Source organism: Cupressus sempervirens, chromosome 9 (assembly GCF_028749045.1).
Source record: "Cupressus sempervirens isolate cs-2001-9-10 chromosome 9, ASM2874904v1, whole genome shotgun sequence".
In the NCBI taxonomy this organism is placed as follows: domain Eukaryota; kingdom Viridiplantae; phylum Streptophyta; class Pinopsida; order Cupressales; family Cupressaceae; genus Cupressus; species Cupressus sempervirens.
In genome coordinates, this window is record NC_143126.1 from 537932145 (window position 1) to 537953571 (window position 21427).

Here is a 21427-nt window from a genome sequence, read left to right on the forward strand (position 1 = left end):
TGTTAGTATTCTTTGAAAGAATGATGAATGTGATCATTATATAGATTTATTAATAAGCTATAACTTGTTATTTATATTAGAGAATTGGATTATGGTTGGCCTTTAACTTACAAATTATGACTAGTTATTAATTGAGTCGTTGATATGGATTTGTAATTATTAATTAATTTGATTAATTAGAGTTAATTAAAGTTAATTAATAATTAAGTTTTAGAATAAAGTTTTGATGGATATGCTAATATTGATCCTTCTAGCGAAGATGTGAATTATCTACATCGAAGTTGATAAGTCTTATTCTAATGACTTGAATAATGACCTTAGATATTTTAATGGTGAGACTTAGTAATATTTAATTGAGAACTATTAGAATGTTAAAAAGGTCATGGATTGTGTATCTATATTAATTGATTGATTTAATTGATCATTTTAATAAAGTTATAATCTTCTTATTCAAAGATTGATAACTGACTCTCTTATAATATAACGAATAATGATCCTTGATTTATGTTGAAAGTTGAAGTAACGTTAAAGAAGAGTTAATCAATTAGAATATGGATCTTAGTTAAATAAAGAGAACAATTTAATTAAAAGTCAATGATGATTAGTTTAATGAGTAGATATTTATCCTTAAGTTATTCTTAGAATATTATTTTAAATAATTGAAAGGATAATGCTATCGGAGAAACAAACAGGTTGACTTGTAGGTCAAAAGATTACTCTTAGTATACTTGAAACGAAAACTGGAAACCTCTACACGTAATTCATCCATGTGATTTTAGTAAACCAAAACATGTGTTTGCATTGTGCATTCTATATGCTTCTTGTTTTGGGTTTTTGGGTTGACTAGTGTTGACCAGTCTTAGGTTGTTACTAGAGGCTCAAGAGTTATGAGATGTGATGGCATGTTGATCTTATTTGGTCTCGATCTTTCTAAACCCAACCATGGTAATGTGATCGTATGCTCTATGAAATGTTTGTATTTACTGATTGTTATTGGTTTGCAGTCTTCATATGTGAAGCTGAGATGTATTTGTATGAGACACTTGACTTAACCATTTTTGAGTCATCGATCAGTTATCCTTGGATTATTTTTCAGTTGCCGTGATGGGACTGAAATATTGATTTATTTCTTGATGATGTCATGTTGTGAGATGTTTTGACTCAACCATTTTGGATTCTTCGATTAGTATGATTTTGAGATATATTTTGGTTATTGAGAACCAATGGATACTTTTGATTATCAGTGATACCTTCAGTTGCCAATAGAGAACTGTTGTGGTCATGATTATCTATGGATTCTTTTCAGATGCTCATGGAGATTTGATGCTTTTATTGTGGATATTTGATGTTCTTATTATGGATTATCTTTTGGTATTTCTTTCCAGTCGCTCATATAGGACTGGGGTGATTTTATGATTCCATGAGCTTAGGGTAGATTATCTACTTGTGGTGTCGAGAAGTGGCTTGCAATGGGGGTCGGGGCCCTAAGTGGCTGCCAGGGTAACTCATTGTAAGTTTTGTTAATAAGTGATAACATTTACACTAAATGGGGATTAAATGAACTTAAAAAGATAATTGTTTTGCTTCTTGCCCATGCCTCGAGTGCTTGTACAGACTAGGATGGGAGTAGAGAGAACACTTGGTTGCGACCTTGCATTCCATAGTATGCCTTGTCAGTATGAGAGGATACTAGTGGCTGCATGAGGATCAGTAGGGACCCGTGAATTTTAGCTAATTGCCAGGGTAATTTCTACATGATATATGCGATGACACTTTCCCGCTTGCATAGTAGGTTCCTACATTTCATTGTGTGCCTCTGGGATTAGATGTCAGTTTGTGAATTGGAACCTTTGAGTTAGTATACATTTAGGATTCTTGGACTTAGAGAGTATTTTTATGCTTTGTGATTTGATAGCCTATTTGGGACTTGAGATTATCTCCTCAGCACGGTGGGAGTGGACCACTTAGGTTCCACGTGGTCGGGTGGTAGTGCTTTATCACTCTTATCATTTGACATCTGTCTGAGACATCGTGGCTGGAGCATTCTTTGTTGGAATCTATCTTCATTCTGTTCATGGATTATGATGGTGGACATGTATCCTCACATTGATGATTTACATATGTTAGATGATGTTATCTTATGCTTATATTTGCATGTTAGATTACTTTCTGCATATGATGTAGTATGATTTAGGAGTGACATTCCTACTATGTTAGTACCGATGATCTCTTTGATGATTTGGAATGTTACACATGGAGGGATGGCTAGGATCCATGATGGTCTAATGATGCTATTTATGGTTGGGAGGAACCATGCACTTAGTTATTTATGTTTGTGATATATGCTTATCTTTTATGATGGATGTTTATATCTTTTGTGATGATGTATCATGTATGATATGTGGTTTCATTTACTTTAATTGCATCATAGATTAATATTGGATGATGATGTACTTTATTTACATGGATGTTTATTCTTTCAAGCCTTTCATACCCTGTGACATGTATAGTGGATGATTGAGCAATGTAAAATGTAACATATGAACATTGGACTTTTCATTGTTAATTTAAGTGGATGTAGTATTAGATGGATTCATTAATATTAGTTGATTTAGATGAAATTCAGTGTTAAGGGATCTTTAAAGAATGTAACCTGTTATGTATGTCATGTTTACTTTCATTTAAATTGTTGCTATTGCTTCCACTATCATGTGAATGATGTGGATGGATTTACTTTCATGTTTTAAAAAAAAAAAAATGTTACCAAACTTAATGAGACTTTAGGTTAATTCTTTGGATCCCTTGGCGGGGCATTAAAAATATTGCATGAGCATCTTTAGGAGGCTTGAACCTTTCTTCAAACTTGGCTATGAGAGTAGCCTAGTTTGTGATAGTTCGTGGTGGTAAATGGTAAAACCAATTAGCAACCACACCTTGCAAAGTTTTCATGAACAATCTTATAGACACATCCTCGTATTCAATAGCATGAACTTCACATGCAATATAGAAAGCAACAATATGCTCATTAGGATGTTGTTCTTCATCACCAAAGAACTTGGAAAAGTTCTTTCGTGAGCCATCAAGATCATGTAGAGGTAGAGCTAGAGTCAACAGTCCAAAAGCATTTCCCCAAGGACCTTGGGCCATTTACATGTCCTTGGTAAATGCATTAAACAATTACAATGAATAATATTACAATGAAAAAGGACATGAGTATGCTTCAAATTAAAGCATGAGGCTCTCAAATGCGCATCGTATCCCCAGTAGAGTCGCCAAAAAATTGTTGGGTGAATATTTTGCAACCGAAAGTTTTGGGTAAAAATTTAGTTGCAAAATAAGATGACTAACCACAGTGTGTGACACAGAGTCTCTCCTACCTTAAGGGAAGGCTCCCCCTTCTCACCGTTCCTTAGATGAACTCAAGGTAAGCAAGAAGTCAAGAGATTTCGTAAACAGGGTGTTACTAATATCCTTTCTTATTAACTTTCAAGAAAGGATCCACTTACTCGTAGAGCAAGTAATGGGCAAGGTAAATCTCTAACTACACCTCTATCAAGAGCTGAAAACAGTAATACCGATAAACCTTCACTAACTCAAAGGCTAGCTAAAACTATATCGGTTTGGCTCTAAGTCCAATCATACTTCTATATGGAAAAACTTTACAATTAGGGCACAAAAACTCCTAAAAGTAAGAATACTACTATTTTGCAAATTAAGAAGAAAATATAAGCTATAGACGAAGCTTCTAGCTATACACTTTCACAATTACTCCTGGTTAAAGCTCTGGCTTCAATTGTTTATTAACTCTTTTCTATTTAATTCACTAGAACAATTACCAATAACATAAGACAATAATAATCAAAGACAACTTGGATGAATTATAGACAAAGCTTACAATTCACACAAATAACAATCTCACTTAATCAAAGTTAAGTCTCAAATGCTCCTTTGTATTCACTTTTTTTCAAAATAGTGCTTACACAAACAAAGTTGTGTTGGCATAATTTCTCCAGAGTACTCTTGCATAAAAGATAATGATTATTTTACAATTAGAGGACACTCCTTTATATAGGAAAAGAAGTTGAGAAAAAGGTGGAGGAAAAATTGGGAGCAACTCAACCAACTTTGACCTAGTCTAACTACAGAAGAAAATAAAGGGTTACATGCAACTGCACATGCAACTCACATTACATCCTTTACATACACATGCAACTCACATTACATGTAATACATTCTCTTTAATTACAAACATGAAAGAAGAAGATGGAAAAGAATTGAAACAATCCTGAAGGACATTGTATTTCACGATGCAATCCCGGATGATCACAGGATCGAAAGTTCCTGTACTTTGTACCATTGCATTCACTTTGATAACCATGGTGTTGCTTCTTTTGATAACCTCTGACTATGATGAATTGTCCATTGTCATGTGGAAACTTGATGTGATCTAGCTTTTCTCGTTCAAGTTGTGAATTCTCCTTTGTAGATTAACATAAACTAGAGTCTCCGACACTATGAAAACCTTCTTGATGATGTCTAAATGTAACCTCGGAACAACTTTTCATTAACACCTTTAACTTTTCTTTTCTTTTTGAAGTAAAATGCTTGGCACATGGAAATGCGTGCAAATGGAGATTGCTAATTTTCAAAATGTGACTTGGGCTTTCAAGATGTCATTGCACGAAAAATGGATTACATGTAAATGCAACATGTAACAAAGGGATAAATGATGAGATGACATGAAAATGCGGATGGAGGACGAGCTTTTACATGTAAGTACAAATAGAAGATAAGGAAACATGGGAAAGCATGTATTTGCTCATGGAGGCGAATGCATATGGAGAGGCGAAAATGAACTTTATAGATGCCTTTGAGAAAAAGTAAGGTCAAAGTACATGGGAAAACATGCACATGACATCTTTTTGACTTTTCAAAAAGTGACTTTTAATCAAAATCGAACCTTTTAGATGCAATTACACGTAAGACATTTCGTGTAATCGTGTCGTGCGAATGGAAGCAGAAAGTGAGATGGGTGAAAACAGAAGTGGAATATGGGATTACATGCATATACGGATGGTGAATGGGATGAAAAACATGTAATCGCATTTGTTAGAGTGAGATGAAGTGTTCTAACATGAAAATGGAAAGTGGAGTGAAGTGACATACTCAAGTTCTTGGGAAAGAACTTGCAATTTCTTTCAAAATGGGAAAAAAAAATCGAAATACAAACAAGCAAGACACAAAAACAAGCACATTCCTTTGGCAAAAGACTCAAACATGTCAATATGCAATGCATTTCAACATGTAATTTCAAATTTGGAGTTTGAGAAAATTTCAAAAGTCTGAAAATGAGAGTTTTCATCATTTTCAAAGGCAAAATGCACTTTTCATGGCATATATATGAACAAATGACAATCATCAAGCAATAATATGCATGTAAATAACAAGATAAGCATGAATTGATGAGCAAGTTTTAAAATGTCCACTTACTTGGAGGTTAAAGAGCCAAAATAGCAAGTTTTATGAACTTGAAGACCAATTCTTCCTCAAATCTAGATTTTCAAACAACCTTTTGACTTTTTTCGTACATACATGTAATGGACATTCAATGGTCAAATTTGACATGAAAGTGCCAAATAAATGATCTCCAAAGACAATATCATGCATTTAAAACTCAAAAAAATCCCTCTTGATCAAAGGTATGGGTTGGAAATGCATTGTTTTGAGTTTTCTGAACAAAAACATGACTTTTTATGATAAAATCTGGGCTGTTTTTGCAAAAACGTCGTCAAAAAATGCATGTTTTAAAGTCATTTTTGACTTGTGAATGCAAAAATGACTTCCCCAAATGTATATACATGGGTCAAAATGCAAAAAAGTGGCTTTAAAACACATAAAAGTGGATTTAAACTTCAAATTTTTGAGCATTTTAAGCAAAAACATGATTCATTATGAAAGTTTCAAAAATATTTTTGAGGCAAATAAATCCATTTTAGAAGTAAGGAAACTCATTGACATCCAAAAACGTTTCAAATGCAACAAATCTCATGCAAATCCATTGAGTAAAACTCAAGTTATGAGCAAAAACGAAGGAATTTTGGAGTTTTTCACAAAAGCATGCCCTATATATAAACTCCCAAAAATGTTTTTCACCATATTAAACTCATTTTTTATGAAACCAAAATGATCACCAAGCAAAAATGTCTTGAATGCAAAAGATTTCTTTCAAATTCATGAAGAAAATCTTGAGTTATGGCCAAAATCGGATTCTTTGGGCGCAAGAGCACATTTTCTTCTCAAAATATGACATTTTCATGACCATTGCATATTTTAAAACATGTATGTATGTAAAATCGAACCTTTTGGAGTCTATTGCATGTTTTAAAATATGTCTTTATGCATAATCTCACTTTTTGAAGTGCATTGCATGTTTTGAAACATGCCCATAGGCAAAACCATACCTTTTAAGGCCACTTACATGTTTTAAAATGTGTCTCACCTTTTTGATGCTTAAGTACAAAAACTCTACTTTTCATGTCATTGCATTAAAAAGGTCCACTTTCATAAGCTTTTGATGTAATGGCATGAAAAGTATCCTCAAAAGTGAGTTTTATATGTAATAACATGAAAAGTTTTCACTTTTCATAGTTTTTAACATGTAAATGCACATAAAGAGTCCACTTTTTAGGACTTAAAGTCATGTATTTCACTTAAAACTATAAAAATTTCATCAAAATGGGGTCAAAAATAATATTTATGTATTGTATTATTCAATATAACACAAACATTAGTTTAAAGTGACATTTAAATAAGTATTTGATTTTAAAATAAAAAATAAAAAATGTAACTATATAGTTTTATAGTCACTTTAAGTGAAAAATTAAAAAGTAACTCAACTTAAAAATTATAACATAAAGTGCACTATAGTCACTTTAAGTTATAAATTTAAAGTAAAAGTAACTCAAAAACATAACAAAAAGTGAGTAAAATGTTATATTTTTAAAAGGTGAATGTCAAATTGAAAATATAACATCATTTAAAAAAAAAATCATGCTATTGCACCTAAAATGTCCACTTTTGAGGCACTGAAACAGGCATAACTCTTGATTGACAACTCCGATTGACCTTTAGGTTAGATCGAATCGAAGGAAAAATCGAAAGGCATGTCATGAGCAAAACCAAAGGACTAAAAACAAGCAAATGCAAATTCAAAAGCAAAGAATGGACTGTGAAGGCTTTAAAAATCAAGCAAAGGCTCGACAGAAAGTAAAACGAAAAAGACTTGATGAAGGCCTTTAATAAAATGATTCATTATATCAATTGATACCGATTGATTGGTTTCATACTATTACCTATATTTTGTGGTGACAAAATGCAGGATAACAATTCCATCTCCTTGTTTGTTGAACTCTATGGTAAAGTAGGGAGTAGTACTTTTATTCTCATTCCTACTTCTAATAAATCCAAGTGAAGTTAGCTTTGCCTTGGTTGACTTCCATGCAATCCATCATTTCTCCTATTCATTTGTGCATTAAATTATCCCATTATGGTGAGATTAAGAACATCAATCATAGTCTTTATCATCCTTCTAGTCCAATACATCGCACTACCTTTGATTTATTTTGGCCTTCTATTCCTACTACACCTCCTACTCGTCTTGATTATCTTTTCCAATCATATCAAGCTCACAAATGTTGAAATATTGTTGAATTGAGTATGCCTAGAGATACTACTCATGGTCTTTCACCTACACCTTATACACCTATTTCTTCTAATTCTTCCATTTCTAATAGTCAACCACCTCTTGAATCTAATGCTCCTTCTAGTTCTCAACCTAATATTGTTCCTCATGTTAACCTATTTAATGATGGTAAGGAACCTATGGTTGTTGATCCTTCTTTTTCTCAACAAATTTTTGGCATTACTAAGTGTAACTGACATGCTCAAAGATGTCAAAAGAAGCGTCAAGTGTGTGCTAAGGCTCGTATGCATGCTTCTCGTCAGCCCATGTCTACAGACGAAGTTAATCATACTAATGTGATAGGTAAATGTGATATTCGTATTTTGGATTCTATTGCTATGAATCTTGATGAAGAAGGTACATTAGATGATGAGCATGATATTATCAATCTTGATGTTTATTTTCCTAACATGTTTTCTATGTATCTTTCACTTACATCTAATCTTGAGCATATTGACTCTCATGGGGGTCCCTATTCAAACTTAGTTATTGTTCCCATTGTATTGGATGTTTCTCTTATTGTAAGTTGTCCATCTTATCTACATACTACCTGGCGAGATTAGGTATGAGGGAAATGCACTTGAGTTAATTCTCTATCACAATAGCTTTCGTATGTTTTCCTATTGTGTTGTGCTTCCCCTGTTCTATGTTTCCTATATTTTTATTTAGATTTCTTTAAACAACCCTTGTTGCTCCATTGACACAAGGTGATAAGGGGATCACAATGTTGTATCATTCTTCTATTTGTATCTCACTTCTTCTATATAATGTTATATGTTATGTTATACATGTGCTAGTGTTTGTAACTATATCCTTGTGTTTGTCAACTTGGATTTACAACATGGTAGCATCAACTTTTTTTGGTCTCCATAATGGTAGTCCAAAAGACTTCTTCATAAATCTTATCTGTCTTTTTTCCATTGTGTTGTAGTTCTACTTTATTTGGGGAATGATGACATTTCATACATGATATAATACTTACATATTATCATATGATCATATTGACCTCAAAGTTAATAGATCCTTTTGTGCTCTCTATATGTTATGTGCTTATTTTCCTTAATTTATTTTCTCTTGGGAGCATTTTATAGTGGAAACATCTCTTAGTGGATGTATGTATACTCCATTAAAGCCATTACCCCTATTAAAGTGTTAGAAATGACTTTAACATGGGGGCATATGCTCTACTCATTTTTTCTTACAATCATGGAGTAGTAAATACCGATCTTGGTATGGCTTAGGGTAATTTAGCTTTGGATGCTTGGTATGCTTCTTGATTTATCCTCAAATATATGCATTTCTACTTCATCATATATTTGCAGGCACATCTTGTGAATCCCTTTATGGAATATGCACAATTTTTTAAAGAATGGATTCTCCATGTAAACCTTCAATATAGGAAGTGACCATCTTTGAGATTAGGTCTCTTTCTGCTTTGCATGCACATATATGCTAAATCTTATATATTGGTAATGCATACAAGCTAACTCAATCTCATATATGGGTAACACATCCATAAACACATGATAAATCTTACATATAGATAACACATGAAAGCTCGCTAAATCCCATATATAGGTAACACATTCAAGCACAACATACCAAGTCCCACACATGGGAAACACATTTCTTATTTTCATTTTTCTATGGTTCACAGTGAGATATACATTTCTCATTGACGAATTAGTCATACTCCTTCTATCCCTACTTCTCTTAGTCATTGATTTCTCTCTTGTTATGATCTTGGAGTTATCAAAGACTCAACCCCTTGGGGGCTTGATGGATTCTTTGTCTCCTTGATCGTAGTAAGATTAGATTATGCCTCATGCTTTACTTTACCAAGATTTTGGATTGAGTCCACATTCTCGCTTAAGTGTGGGCTAAATGTGCCATATTAAATTGGAATCATTTTAACTTAATGATGGTTTGACATCTATTTAATGTAAAATCATCATTTATTTGCATCTCTCTTCCTTTCTTCCCCCTTCCTCTCATTTCTCCTAGGTGGAACTAGGGTAGGACCTAATAAATCATCTTTAATACTCCTATTTTTATGGTATAAATATCAAGGTAGGATCTAAACACCTAGGTCCTCCCTTTCCTTCATCTAATCACTCAAAATCTATTTTTCATGTTGTAATGATCATATCTCAAAATTGTCACCTGATTTATGGGATTTGAGACCTGTTTCAAGACCTCGACGGTGTCTTAAGGGTTTTGGGCCCTAGTTGGTAGGGATGTTGTGCATCCCTACTCAATCAAGAACCAATAAATCCCTTCTAAGATAATCATGAATATAATGCATCCCTTCTTGGGCCCTATCTTGGGTTCACTCTTTGGGTCCCATGTTTGGATTGATCTAAGGTGCTAATTCTTATGCTCAATTAGCCTACAGGAGAAAGTTAATTTTGAGACCTTTACAAACCCATCCATTTTCTCTATTTTACATCCATAATCCATCATTCACATGTGCATTAGCACTCAAGCATCCAAGTTCTCAAGAAATCAAGCATTCAAGTGATTCCTCCATTTAAGATCAAGGATTCAAGCACTAAGCAATTCAAGGAGTTTATCTAGTATTGAAGATCTTCCTCAATATATTAAAGGTCATTTTTTTGCATCTTATACATCCATTCATCATCCAATCTAATTGGTGGAGTGAGTTCATTGTATTTTATTTGAAGGATCCTACTATTGTAAGCGAATTCATGCATTTGCTTTACATTTGAGCATTTCAATTGTTTCAATTCAAGATTAATTCCTATATTAGGGTTTTGACCAAGGAAAACTGCCAATCAAGAAACAAAAACCATTTTTCTTCTAGGTTGCAGAAATTGGAAAGGTAAAAAAATTAGGTGCCCTTTTTGTGGAACTACATAAGTGTGAAATTAGATTCAAGTTTGGACAATGTTGATCTGGGTCGCATTTCTTCCCTGCACTGGGAAAAGTCATTTGTGCTAAGAAAAGTTGACTCTACCAAATGGTTGAACAATTTCGAGGGTTTGAAGATCTCATAGTTTTGGGTTTGGGGCTCACATTGTTCATTGATTTGAGTTGCACAAATACACGAAAACCAAGTTCAAAGTCCCTCATACATAAGGTAAGTCTTCTAATTATCTCCATTACTTTAGCACATCTATTTTCTACATGTAGCATCTTAATTTCATATCTCTTTCTACATTTACGATTTCAAGGACTTTTGCATCCCTTCTCTAATTCTAGCACCACTAGATCTTGGTTTTCATGAGTACTCCTTTATCACTTGACTAATACTCATTTTCTTAGATCGAGTTACCTTAGAATTAGGATTAAAAGGAACAACTTTCTTAACTTCTCTTTTGAGGTGTTAGGGTTATGTGATGAGCTTAGGTTTGTTGTCCTTGATTTAGATTGTCCCCCACACACATAGTAATAAATAAGAAATGATACATAGTTCACACTATACTAAATCAAATCTAGTAAATCTCCTTAATAAATCAACACAACATACTTGATTCTTTGTATTGATCGCACTCAACTATGTGTCTTCCTCTATGATAATAACTTTCTCCAATAATCTTTTGTGCTACACTATTATGCCATAGTAACAAACCTCTTCATTTTCCTTCCTTAAGTAGAATCACTTCAAACACAAACCCTAAACTTGAATCCAATGATCTAGATTAACTATAAAACATCTAACCGTTCATTCTTTTGTTTCCTCTAACCATGTTGACCTTACATTTGATAGTTTCCTTGAGATTATTTACAATACCATAAGTCATTTTGACCTCGTAAAAACTTCTCTTCCTAAAATGTATTACTTTGATCTTTGTATCATCGCCTCTTTATTCAAGTCCCACTTTATGCTTCCTTTCTATCTACAATATTTCTCTTTACATTTTATGAATAAGAATTTTTTTACCTATCCACTGTCTAATTTACTTGTTTAACTTTTCTTGTCTACATCACTTACAATTGATCAAATCACATTTACCTATACTCATTATAGGATGACATATTAATCATACTTAACATATTTGTGAATAATATTCAACAATAAATTAAACTAACTCTCTTACAGATTTGATAAATTATTCAATTGTTCATCATTTGTTGTCTCAATTGCTACCCAATTTTATTCTTATCTCGGTAACTTACTCAAATCTTTACATAAATGGGTGCTATCATATAATTAGCATCTACACTCATCACTTAACATTTTTGTACAATAACTCTCAAATTATTTTGTAACTTAATCTTTCTTCACATGAATATGTGGTAACATTTCAAAGCACTTAGTAAAATATGGATCTCATTTAGCTTTGAGCAACCATAGCATTAGAAGGATCTTAGTTATGGTCAATTGAAACATTCCATATCTGACAAGATCCTTGGTAAGCATGAGAACAATTTAAAGATTCGTTAATCTTCTATAATTAAATAAAACCTCTCAATCATCATTTACAGCATTTTGGGCTAAAAGCTTTTAGTATAACCTCTCTAGCATTGCTTACCATTTTTGTAGTGGTTATCAACTTATCATCAATCACGATGCAACAAGCTGGTTATTGTCCATCACCTTGATATGCTCCACTTTAAATCCATTCAAATTCTGTTGCACTCTGATGGGTGTCCTTAGCTAGTGTTATGCTTCTATTTTTCATTTTAATTTTCTGCTAGAGAGGCACAAGGCTCAAATGCTAATCCATACTAGATTTAGGGTTCAGAGTTAAAAAAGCAAGGAATACATGCTGTCAACGAAGGCAGAAATTCCCATTGGCTTGTGTCTTTCATCTGATATTGAAATAAGCATCCCAGCCCTGCAGATGGTTGCGCTGCATAGTTTGGAATTGATTTTGAGATATGGCATTTCTTTAAAGTAAGCTCCATGTCACAAAAGGCCATGGCTCAAGTAATTGCTTTGGCCGGATATGACCTGTGCTGAAAATCATAATCCAGAAGAATGTTGCTTTATGAACTGGTGTTCAGAAATTTTGAAAGGTGGTGCATGCAGTGTACATGACTGGTCATGGTAGCTAAATTGCTTCCATAAATCATGGGAAGAGACATGCTCAGGTTGTTCCATGATAGGTATTTCCTGCAAGAACAGAATTTTGAATTTCAAGGGTAAACATTTTGAGCATCTATTGTTATATGGTACTACTCCAATTTCAATTGTGTGCTTTATCTATATCTATAATTCACCTTATTTCAAAATTGGGAATAATCATTTCAAGAGCATTGATGGAGGTTGCCTCCACTGTGTCCTTTGGAAAGCCTTTGACAGAAAATGAGTCAGTTGATCAAAAAACCTGAACACACAAATGAGACATAAACAACATTAATTTAGTGAAAAAAACAATCTTTTACAGTAAATTAATAGTAATTTGAAATTGTGGTGACGATAATAGCTCAACTCCTCTACCTCCACATGCCATATCTCAGGATCATTTTCATCAGAGATGATCGGCTAAAGATGCATATGATGTCTGGAAGATGATCTAATTAGATTTCTTAAATCTAACACCTAGTCACAAATTTGAATGAAAAACGATTCTCACGATAAACTGTAAATTACAGATCTATTTCAATGATCAAGAGCTCAAATCAACTCCAAACAGTTATAGATTGAGAATCTCCAAGCTCTGATAATGTAAGATAGGCTTAAAGTTGACATAACCTTGGTAGACACATATACAAAATGTGGGAGCATAGACAAAACACATGAACTGTTTGATAAAATGGCTCAAAGAAATGTGGTCACAGAGCAGAGCGGGGAGCACATAACAAGAGAAGAAATGACCCTGACGTCTAGGGAACCCTACTATGCTTAAACTCTGGTGCCTTTCTACTAATACTTACTTTTGTGGCTAAAGAGAACCATCAACATATAGAGTATCACATGAAGTATAGACGTAGACAACTGTTGCACAGCAGTTTTCGATGACAGGGATGTTTCTTTTCCTCCTTTCAACCCATGTCGAGAGGGTTTTCTGCAACATGGATTTCAGGAAGAAAAAAACAGCTCCATGGCCCAATACATAGTTCTTACAATGGTCCAATACATTTCTCACAATGAACAAGGCTAGCATTGTAAACAACATGGCTTATTCAGCTGGATAATGGGATAACACTTGGATAAACCTTTAAAAAAATTACATCGCTTTCGTAATGAACCTTATACATTCAACTGTGTGACAAAGACCTTTAAATACTTCAATCAAAAAACATTTCTCCCACAGAAGAAAGATAGCTTGCATTAATAACAGAGTAAGCCCTAGAATCAATAAACTTCTAATAAAACCTAGAAACAAAAATACTAGAATATACCTTATGATCCAGAAAGCCAGAGTAAACCTCACGTGGGCTCCAAAAGAATGGAATCAGATGCTATTTACCTGGTAAATGATGTTCGAGACTGTCAAACAAAAATTACTTCGAAAATTGTTCACGGCATCAATGGACTTCATGGGCATATATTTATGAGGCTGAAGAATCGCTCTCTCTCTCTCTCTCTCTCTCTCTCACAGTCAGGCTGCTTTGCCCAAATGAGACTACAATTGTGAAGAGTAATAACAAATGTAAGGCATCAGTAACACTAAGAAATGCAGACAAGGGGACAATGGAAAACACGGCATGCAAATGCAAAATGTGGAAGCACTGTCAAGGCACATGGGCTATGGAAGAAATGCCATCATATGCTGTGGATTACTCCAGATAAACCGCCTCAATGATCTTCCAAGTTGTGACATTTTAACTTTGCTAAACATTCGTATGAATTTCATACCTACTTTTTTAAAGGGAAAAGAAATATACCACCGGGAAAAATAGGATCAGCCAATCACAAAAAAGGAAGAAAAATAAAAACTTCCACTTTAATATAGAAATAAAAACAGAGCATAGGATAAGTGAAGATTGCACATGTCCTAAGAGATAAATTAATTCAGTTCAAGTGCAGTGAAAACATTCGTTCCTGCCTGTAAATAGGCAGGGCCTAATAAATTTAGGGAATAAATTCTTCTGATAACAACCAGTCTATTTCCCCCAAGAAAATGTTACCTAGATATATTAAATATATATTAAATAGCTGTCCCAGCAGCCTTCTAACAATTTGGAAACTGGACCTTCACTCATAGAATGTAGGACCATGATTTTTTAACTGAAGCATCCATTTGCCCCATCCCAAACAGGCCAACAGTTCTAAACATATGAGATTTAAACTTAGATGAAGGTAGCAAAACACAGCTTTATGATCAATCTACTAACTCAATCAAGCCCCCTTTCTCAAATGATTAGCCTCAGTGAGCTAACGGATCTTCAGGGTGTTTCAATAAAAAAGAGGTTTGCCCTATATTGTCCATATAATCTTTTAGTCTCAGGACTGCCCTCTAAGATTATTTCAATGAGATTATCTTCGAGCATATATAGCACAGTACAAAGGTTGAAGGGACGACCCTTAGAAGATAGGAATGATTTCAGATATACAAAAAAGATGTAACCCCTCAATAGCATAAACCTCAGCAGGAGCTAAAATAAGCCGCCCTTTAAAGATAAGCTGAAATTACAGTTCAGTCCAAACCTCATCTTACGTAAATGTTACAGATATTTAAGTTCCATAGTAATTTCTGCATTCAACTCTAAATACCTAACTCTGATCTAGTAGCAATATCACTCTATTGCACAAGCATGTCTTTCCTTTTGCTGATATCCATCTTGGGCCTAACTATTGTTGCATCTACATGAGCTGCTTTGTCTTCACATGGGAGTTTGAAATTACGAGTTAGCTTGATCAGTTAATTATATGTTCAATACTGTGCATAGGCAACTCATATTGATCTACATCAACACTATGTCCTCCATGAAAACTCATGGAGACATTTCTTAATAATGCATCATACTGATCATCCTCATCCTCGTAGACCCCAGCATAATCTTTCTCCCAAGAAAGATCATCCTCTCTGCTCATTGAGAAGGCATTTGGATTGTTGGGGGTTGAGTTTTCTGCAATTCCAAGTTTGCAGGAAGCTGTTCGTGTTCAAAGGGATACAACCTTTCTTCCTATTCAACTTTTTCAAGATATGACATCTTGGGATGAATGGGGCATTGGCCAACAACACGTATTTCCACTTTTTGATGTCTCATGCCAAATTTTGTAGATTGGAGGTTATATCCACATTCATCCTACCACAGAGCATATTATTTCTTTCTAATTGAGTTTCTTGCAATTCAGTTGTTACCATTTGTTTCTGCACTTTCTTTATGATGTGATTTAGGAATTCATATAATTCCTCTTCATAACTATATGACCAATAGGAGAAGTGGAATACTTGTGAGAAGGACATGAATCATAGCATTTATCCCAATCTCTTCTACCAACTATCATTTAATACCTTTTAATTTCATAAACAGACCTATAAATTTGCCTATATTTTTATTATGCTATTGTCTGAATCTTCAAAATTATACAAGTGTTGATCTCTTGAATCAAGGAATAAACAGTTTCTACCTGAAGTATCCATTTCTAAATCTAGATAGGTAGAGGTGAATGACTTACCACTATTCTGAGCTTCCCATGATGATCAATGTCTTAATGCAAGAGCTAAGGCTTCATCTTGTTCTTGCTGGTAATTAGGCTGCTGCTTCTCTCATTATTCAAATATTTTGATTTACTAATTGGTTTTGAGTTTAACAGAATCGGAGTCACCACTCTTCACTTAGAAAAGAAAAATCTTAGCCCAGCAGCTGAAACTTCAAAATGCTAGACAAGAACTCACTTGTTTTTTTTCTATGCCATTTTGTTGGTATAAGCTGGTAGGCCATCAAACTAGGCATTGGCAATACTCTTCACAGTAGTACCAGGTTCTTTAATAGAGTACAATAATTAACGTTCCCAACAATGGTGCCATTATGTTAGCGCACAAAGTTGTAGTTCCAAAATCCCTAAAGCCAAGTTGTTCTATGACTGGCAAGGTTTTCAATCACCAAACAACAAAAATCTCTTACTTATGATTTGGCAGGACAACGCCAAACCAATTTACAAAGGTAGGTCAAACCTTTCACAATATTACCAGGGTCCTCAATATGAGAACAATTTCTCACCTTCCCAACAATGGTGCCATTACAGTGGTGCACAAAGTTGTAGTTCTGAAATCCCTAAAGTCAAGTTGCTCTTTGAGTGGCAAGGTTTTCAAATTCTGAGCAACCAATCTCCTATGGTTTGATAGGACAACACTAAGCCAATTTACTAATGTAGTTAAAACCTTTTTCAACTTCAGGAAGCTTCCCTATAAGTATGATGAATAGGATTAAATACAATTAAAGATATAGTACCCAGTGTCACTTGGCCCCAAAAGCTATCACTAGGCCAAGGACTAACCTACAACTATAACCTCTAATAAGCTGATATGCACATCAGAAAATGACAGCTAGATATGAGTACGCATAAAATGATTCTATAAGATGATAACTGCTATGCATTACTCAAGACATTTTTCCTAATAATGTTGAATTGTGAAGTGCGTAGAATCTAATTCGTGCTCCTGCTCTACTGGTGTATGATGTTTTCAATTTAGGTGCATGGTGGATCATCTCTTCCAAAACCAGTGCCTATTTCATTGTGTTACAACGGCCAAGCATACATAAGGAACAACAAATTGAAATTAGAAAAGGTATATGAGCTATACATATAATATGTAGAGTTGTGAAAACTGACTTCACAGAACCCAAAGAACACCTGCATGCAAGAAACCTGTCACAAGAGAAGAATGGAGACAAAAAGGAGAATGGCTCTGAAAATATAAGAGATTATATTAATCAGAGGGAGAGAATGAATAAAATACAATGAGATCAATCCTTATAAAAGAGTTCAAAGAAACCCTAATAATTATAATAATTATTAAATGCCTAGAATGCATAACTAGTTTAAGAAAATGACAAATGGAGACTTGATTAAACCAATTAAGTGAAATACCTTTTACTCTATCATAATACACCATAAAAAAATGACATCGAGTAATTAAACATTCTGAGTTATGATGAAATTGGACATTACAAAGCTTGCAATGCATCAAAATGATTGTCTCATTCATCAAATCTTCATGACATTCATACCAGTGAACTGCCAAGTGAACATCAAAAGCTAGAATTTGCCAAAAAAACTACAAAAAACATGGAACATTTAACTGCAAGACTCATTTGCAACATTAACCTCCTTGGTATTAGATTGCAGGACTCGAAACCTCAAAAGCTCTTGCTCACAAAATGATCGATCATTTTAGAAAATGAACTAGAATATATGGCACCCTGTCACTTCAAGAATCGAGGAGCTAGCAGTCAATGGATGAGGCATGTAAGCTGATCTTGGATCCCATGACATCCAAAGGGCAGCCTAAAGCTTGCACAGGAACCTTCCACGTCAAAAATGTAGCCATCACATTACTGGTGGTTTGACATTCCTCATCCTGTATAACTTGAAATAAAATTACATCTGCAGTCTTAAGATTGTGAAATATATCTACACAAGATAATCCCTCGACAGAATCAAATCTGATCACAACGGTGACCAAGGTTCTGCAGAGAGGCAAGTGAAGTGAGCAATGCAAATGTGGAAGTCCTGAAGCTTTAGAGATGAGGGGTCGAAGACACCTCATAAGCCATACTACTTCTCAAGGATGAATTTTCTGGCATACTGCATCCTCAAAGAAAATGGATTAAGGTATCCTACATTTTTTACTCAGAAAGGGATGGAAAATAAATTGTCAGGAAGGGTCAAATTTTGGAAACTTGATAAATTAATATAGTGGGAAATGTTTAGGTTCAAGAATCGGAGATACTTAAAAACTCATGCTAAAAGTAATAAATAAGAAATATTTCCACATCTCCAATTTTGAAAAACTTTGTGAAGGGGAATGTCAAAAAGTTGAAGATTGGAGATACCACAGTACTCATGGCACAAATGATACAGGTACGGGGATGATCAAAACTCCAGCTTCAACATGTAAATTAGTATGAAGGATTGAGGAGTCCAAGGTCCAACAAAAAGCATGCAAGTAGGGAAAAGTATGGAGCTCAGATAAAGACAAGGGAAAGAGTGGAAATTGGGAATGGACGCAAAGGTGTGGAAGATTTATGCTGTGCCTAGATGGGAAAGTCAGCTATCCCAACAAGAACAAAGGGAAATGTAGAGTTGGAACGAGAGTCAAACCCTTAAAAATTTGAACATAAAACCTCCACACTAAAAACTCTTGGGACCTTTGCAACTTCTAACGCATGATAAGCACATGGGTGACAATGGAAAACAGCACCATATAAAATGTGACTAAGGGGAATCCATTAGGAAATATGATATCTCAGATTGGTTAATATGATGGCAGAAAATAGGCTAAAAATGCATAAAGGAGACTACAACTCAAGCACAATTGGATATGAACGAATGAGGTGCCAATAGGTTACAGTTTCTCAATTAGCATCAAATAGGAAGCTGTCTTCTGCAACCAGATCAGCGTCTCCAAGACTCCAAAAACTAATGAACCTTTTTGTTTCACGTAGGGTGGAAACGGATCAAAGACAAATAGAACTCCATGCGTAAATATATGTGTTTGTAAAATGTTTAAACATTCGAAGTGAAATCCCTCACTGATTTTGAGCGAAACAAATGCCAGTGTCATACCTGATTCTTTTCCAAAAATAATATTTCTTCGACATGGGGAGCACATTATATTGCAGAATAATTACTTGTATGAATTAAAACACTCAACGACATTTCCCAATCGAGAGATCAATTCTAAGACAGTGCATGAAAATAGAGATCGAATACTAACACAGTAAAATCTTTTAAACAATTTGTACATTGAACGTAAAGAGTCTTTTATAATATCAGCATGTTTTTACTTGATTCATGACTACAGATCTTATATCTTTCTCCACTTAAACTTCAAGGTAAAACTAACGACAACAATTACAAAATTCTTCACGATATGATAAAACAATAAGAAATTCAAGAGAGCTAGAAGTTTAGTGGATAACTTCTTACGATATCAAACAGACTATTTCACCCTAGAAAAATTTACATTAATATATTGCAGAGCCGCCCCAGCAGCCTTCCTACAATTTGGAAACTGGAGCTCCATCTGCCTCATAGGAGGTAGGGCCATGATTTACCAACTGGAGCACCCATTTGCCTCACCGGAGGCAGGCCAACAGTTCTGAGCATAGCTGTGAATAAGGCTTGAACTTGAATGAAGGTAGCAAAAGTCACAGCTTTACAGTCAATCTATGAACTCACTAAAACCCCCTTTCTCAAATGATTAACCTCGGAGGCCTAACTGATCTTCAGGGTATTTCAACATCAACAGCCTGGCCTATTCATTGTCCATATAATCTTTTAGCAATGGGACTCTCCTCTAAAACCCTTTCAAAGAAAAGATCCTCAGACATACACATCATGGTAGCGAGATTGATAGGACGACGTTTAGGAGATACCGATGATTTCAGATATGCGAACACAATATAAAGCGGCTTCAATCTGTTCTCTACACTAAAGCCTAACAATATCGGATATTTAACAACAATCCTCGGGGCAAGCCTTGTAGTATTCCTCAAGAAATCCATATTCTTCTGTATCTTATCCGTAGATAAAGCAAGGAACCTAGGATCCTTCAAAAGAAGTTCCATGACCTCGTGTTTTGAGAGACCCATGTTTTCCATTAACTTCAATTTAACTTTCAGTATTTCAATATCGTAGACAATAATTGCAGGTATAACCTTGAGAGCCGTATATAGATTATCATTTGACCCAAACAAATTGAGAAGTATTGAGATGTTAGGACTGATGCTTTTGCTTAAACTGAAACCAAGAATTCTTGGTTGGCGGGATATAATAGAAGCCACTTCTTCTTCGTTGAAACCTAGTGACCTGAAATAAGCAATCTTAGGCTCCAGACGTGCATGAGCCTTGTGTCGAAGAACAGATGGGTGCCTGCGAATGGTATTTCTCACCTGTTCCGCAGTAAATCCCGAGTCTCTCAAAAGATTGACTACCTGCTGGGCTCCTTCAGTAGATTTAACTTTGGCAAAACAGGGAGACTTATCTAAAACTGCCGTGGCCTCCGAGGAAGGAAACCCGCACTCCTCCATTAACAGATGTTTTATGGCATTATAGCGCCACTCTTCTTTTTCTTTTCCCTGTTCTATTTGTAGCTGTAACTGCAATTGTTTTGTGGGTACAGCATTGCATGATATTATGAACAAGGGCTTTGAGTAAACACGGTACACTGCTTGAAATCTAATACGCGGAACACAAAAAAGGGGCATTGCTAAAACCAACACCATTGTATGAGATGAAATTTACATTAAAGCAGAAACAACTGCGAATGAATACGATGACCCTTGCTGGTATAAACCTCGGCAGGAGCTAAAATAAGTTGTCCATTACAATTCCGTCCACACCTTCTAGTAACCAAATGTTGCAGACATTAAAATTCTATATTAATATGTGATTGCCGAGAGGCGTTCTATACAATGGCAGCACAAATGTCAAGCACGGGAATATGTCAAAATTCTTTGTCAATAAAAAAGAATTGGGAGCGGTTAGAAACTTTCAAATTAAATATTAAAAAAGAATTATCGAAATAATAGCTGGCCGAAATAATAGGAAGCCAAATGGAGGCCGAAATAATAGCTGGCCAAAATAATAGGAAGCCAAAT

The 21427-nt window shown here is 34.7% G+C and overlaps 1 protein-coding gene and 1 long non-coding RNA gene across 2 annotated transcripts; both read right to left on the reverse strand.

Annotated features, from left to right (window-relative positions):
- Positions 1 to 12118: 12118 nt before the first annotated feature.
- Positions 12119 to 14766, reverse strand: LOC149539729 (uncharacterized). The gene is made up of 2 exons (XR_016356292.1): positions 12929 to 14766; positions 12119 to 12821 (listed from the first exon to the last, which is right to left on the reverse strand). It is a non-coding gene; the product is annotated as an uncharacterized LOC149539729 (long non-coding RNA).
- A 4866-nt stretch (positions 14767 to 19632) lies between these two features.
- Positions 19633 to 21226, reverse strand: LOC149539730 (uncharacterized). Its single transcript, XM_089800930.1, has one exon. It carries the CDS (start codon positions 21050 to 21052, stop codon positions 20087 to 20089), a length of 966 nt encoding a protein of 321 aa, XP_089657056.1. The 5' UTR covers positions 21053 to 21226; the 3' UTR covers positions 19633 to 20086.
- Between the last annotated feature and the right edge of the window lie 201 nt (positions 21227 to 21427).

Coding starts and splice junctions, on each gene's coding strand:
- LOC149539730 (XM_089800930.1), bottom strand. CDS start 21,052: ATGGTGTTGGTTTTAGCAATGCCCCTTTTTTGTGTTCCGCGTATTAGA.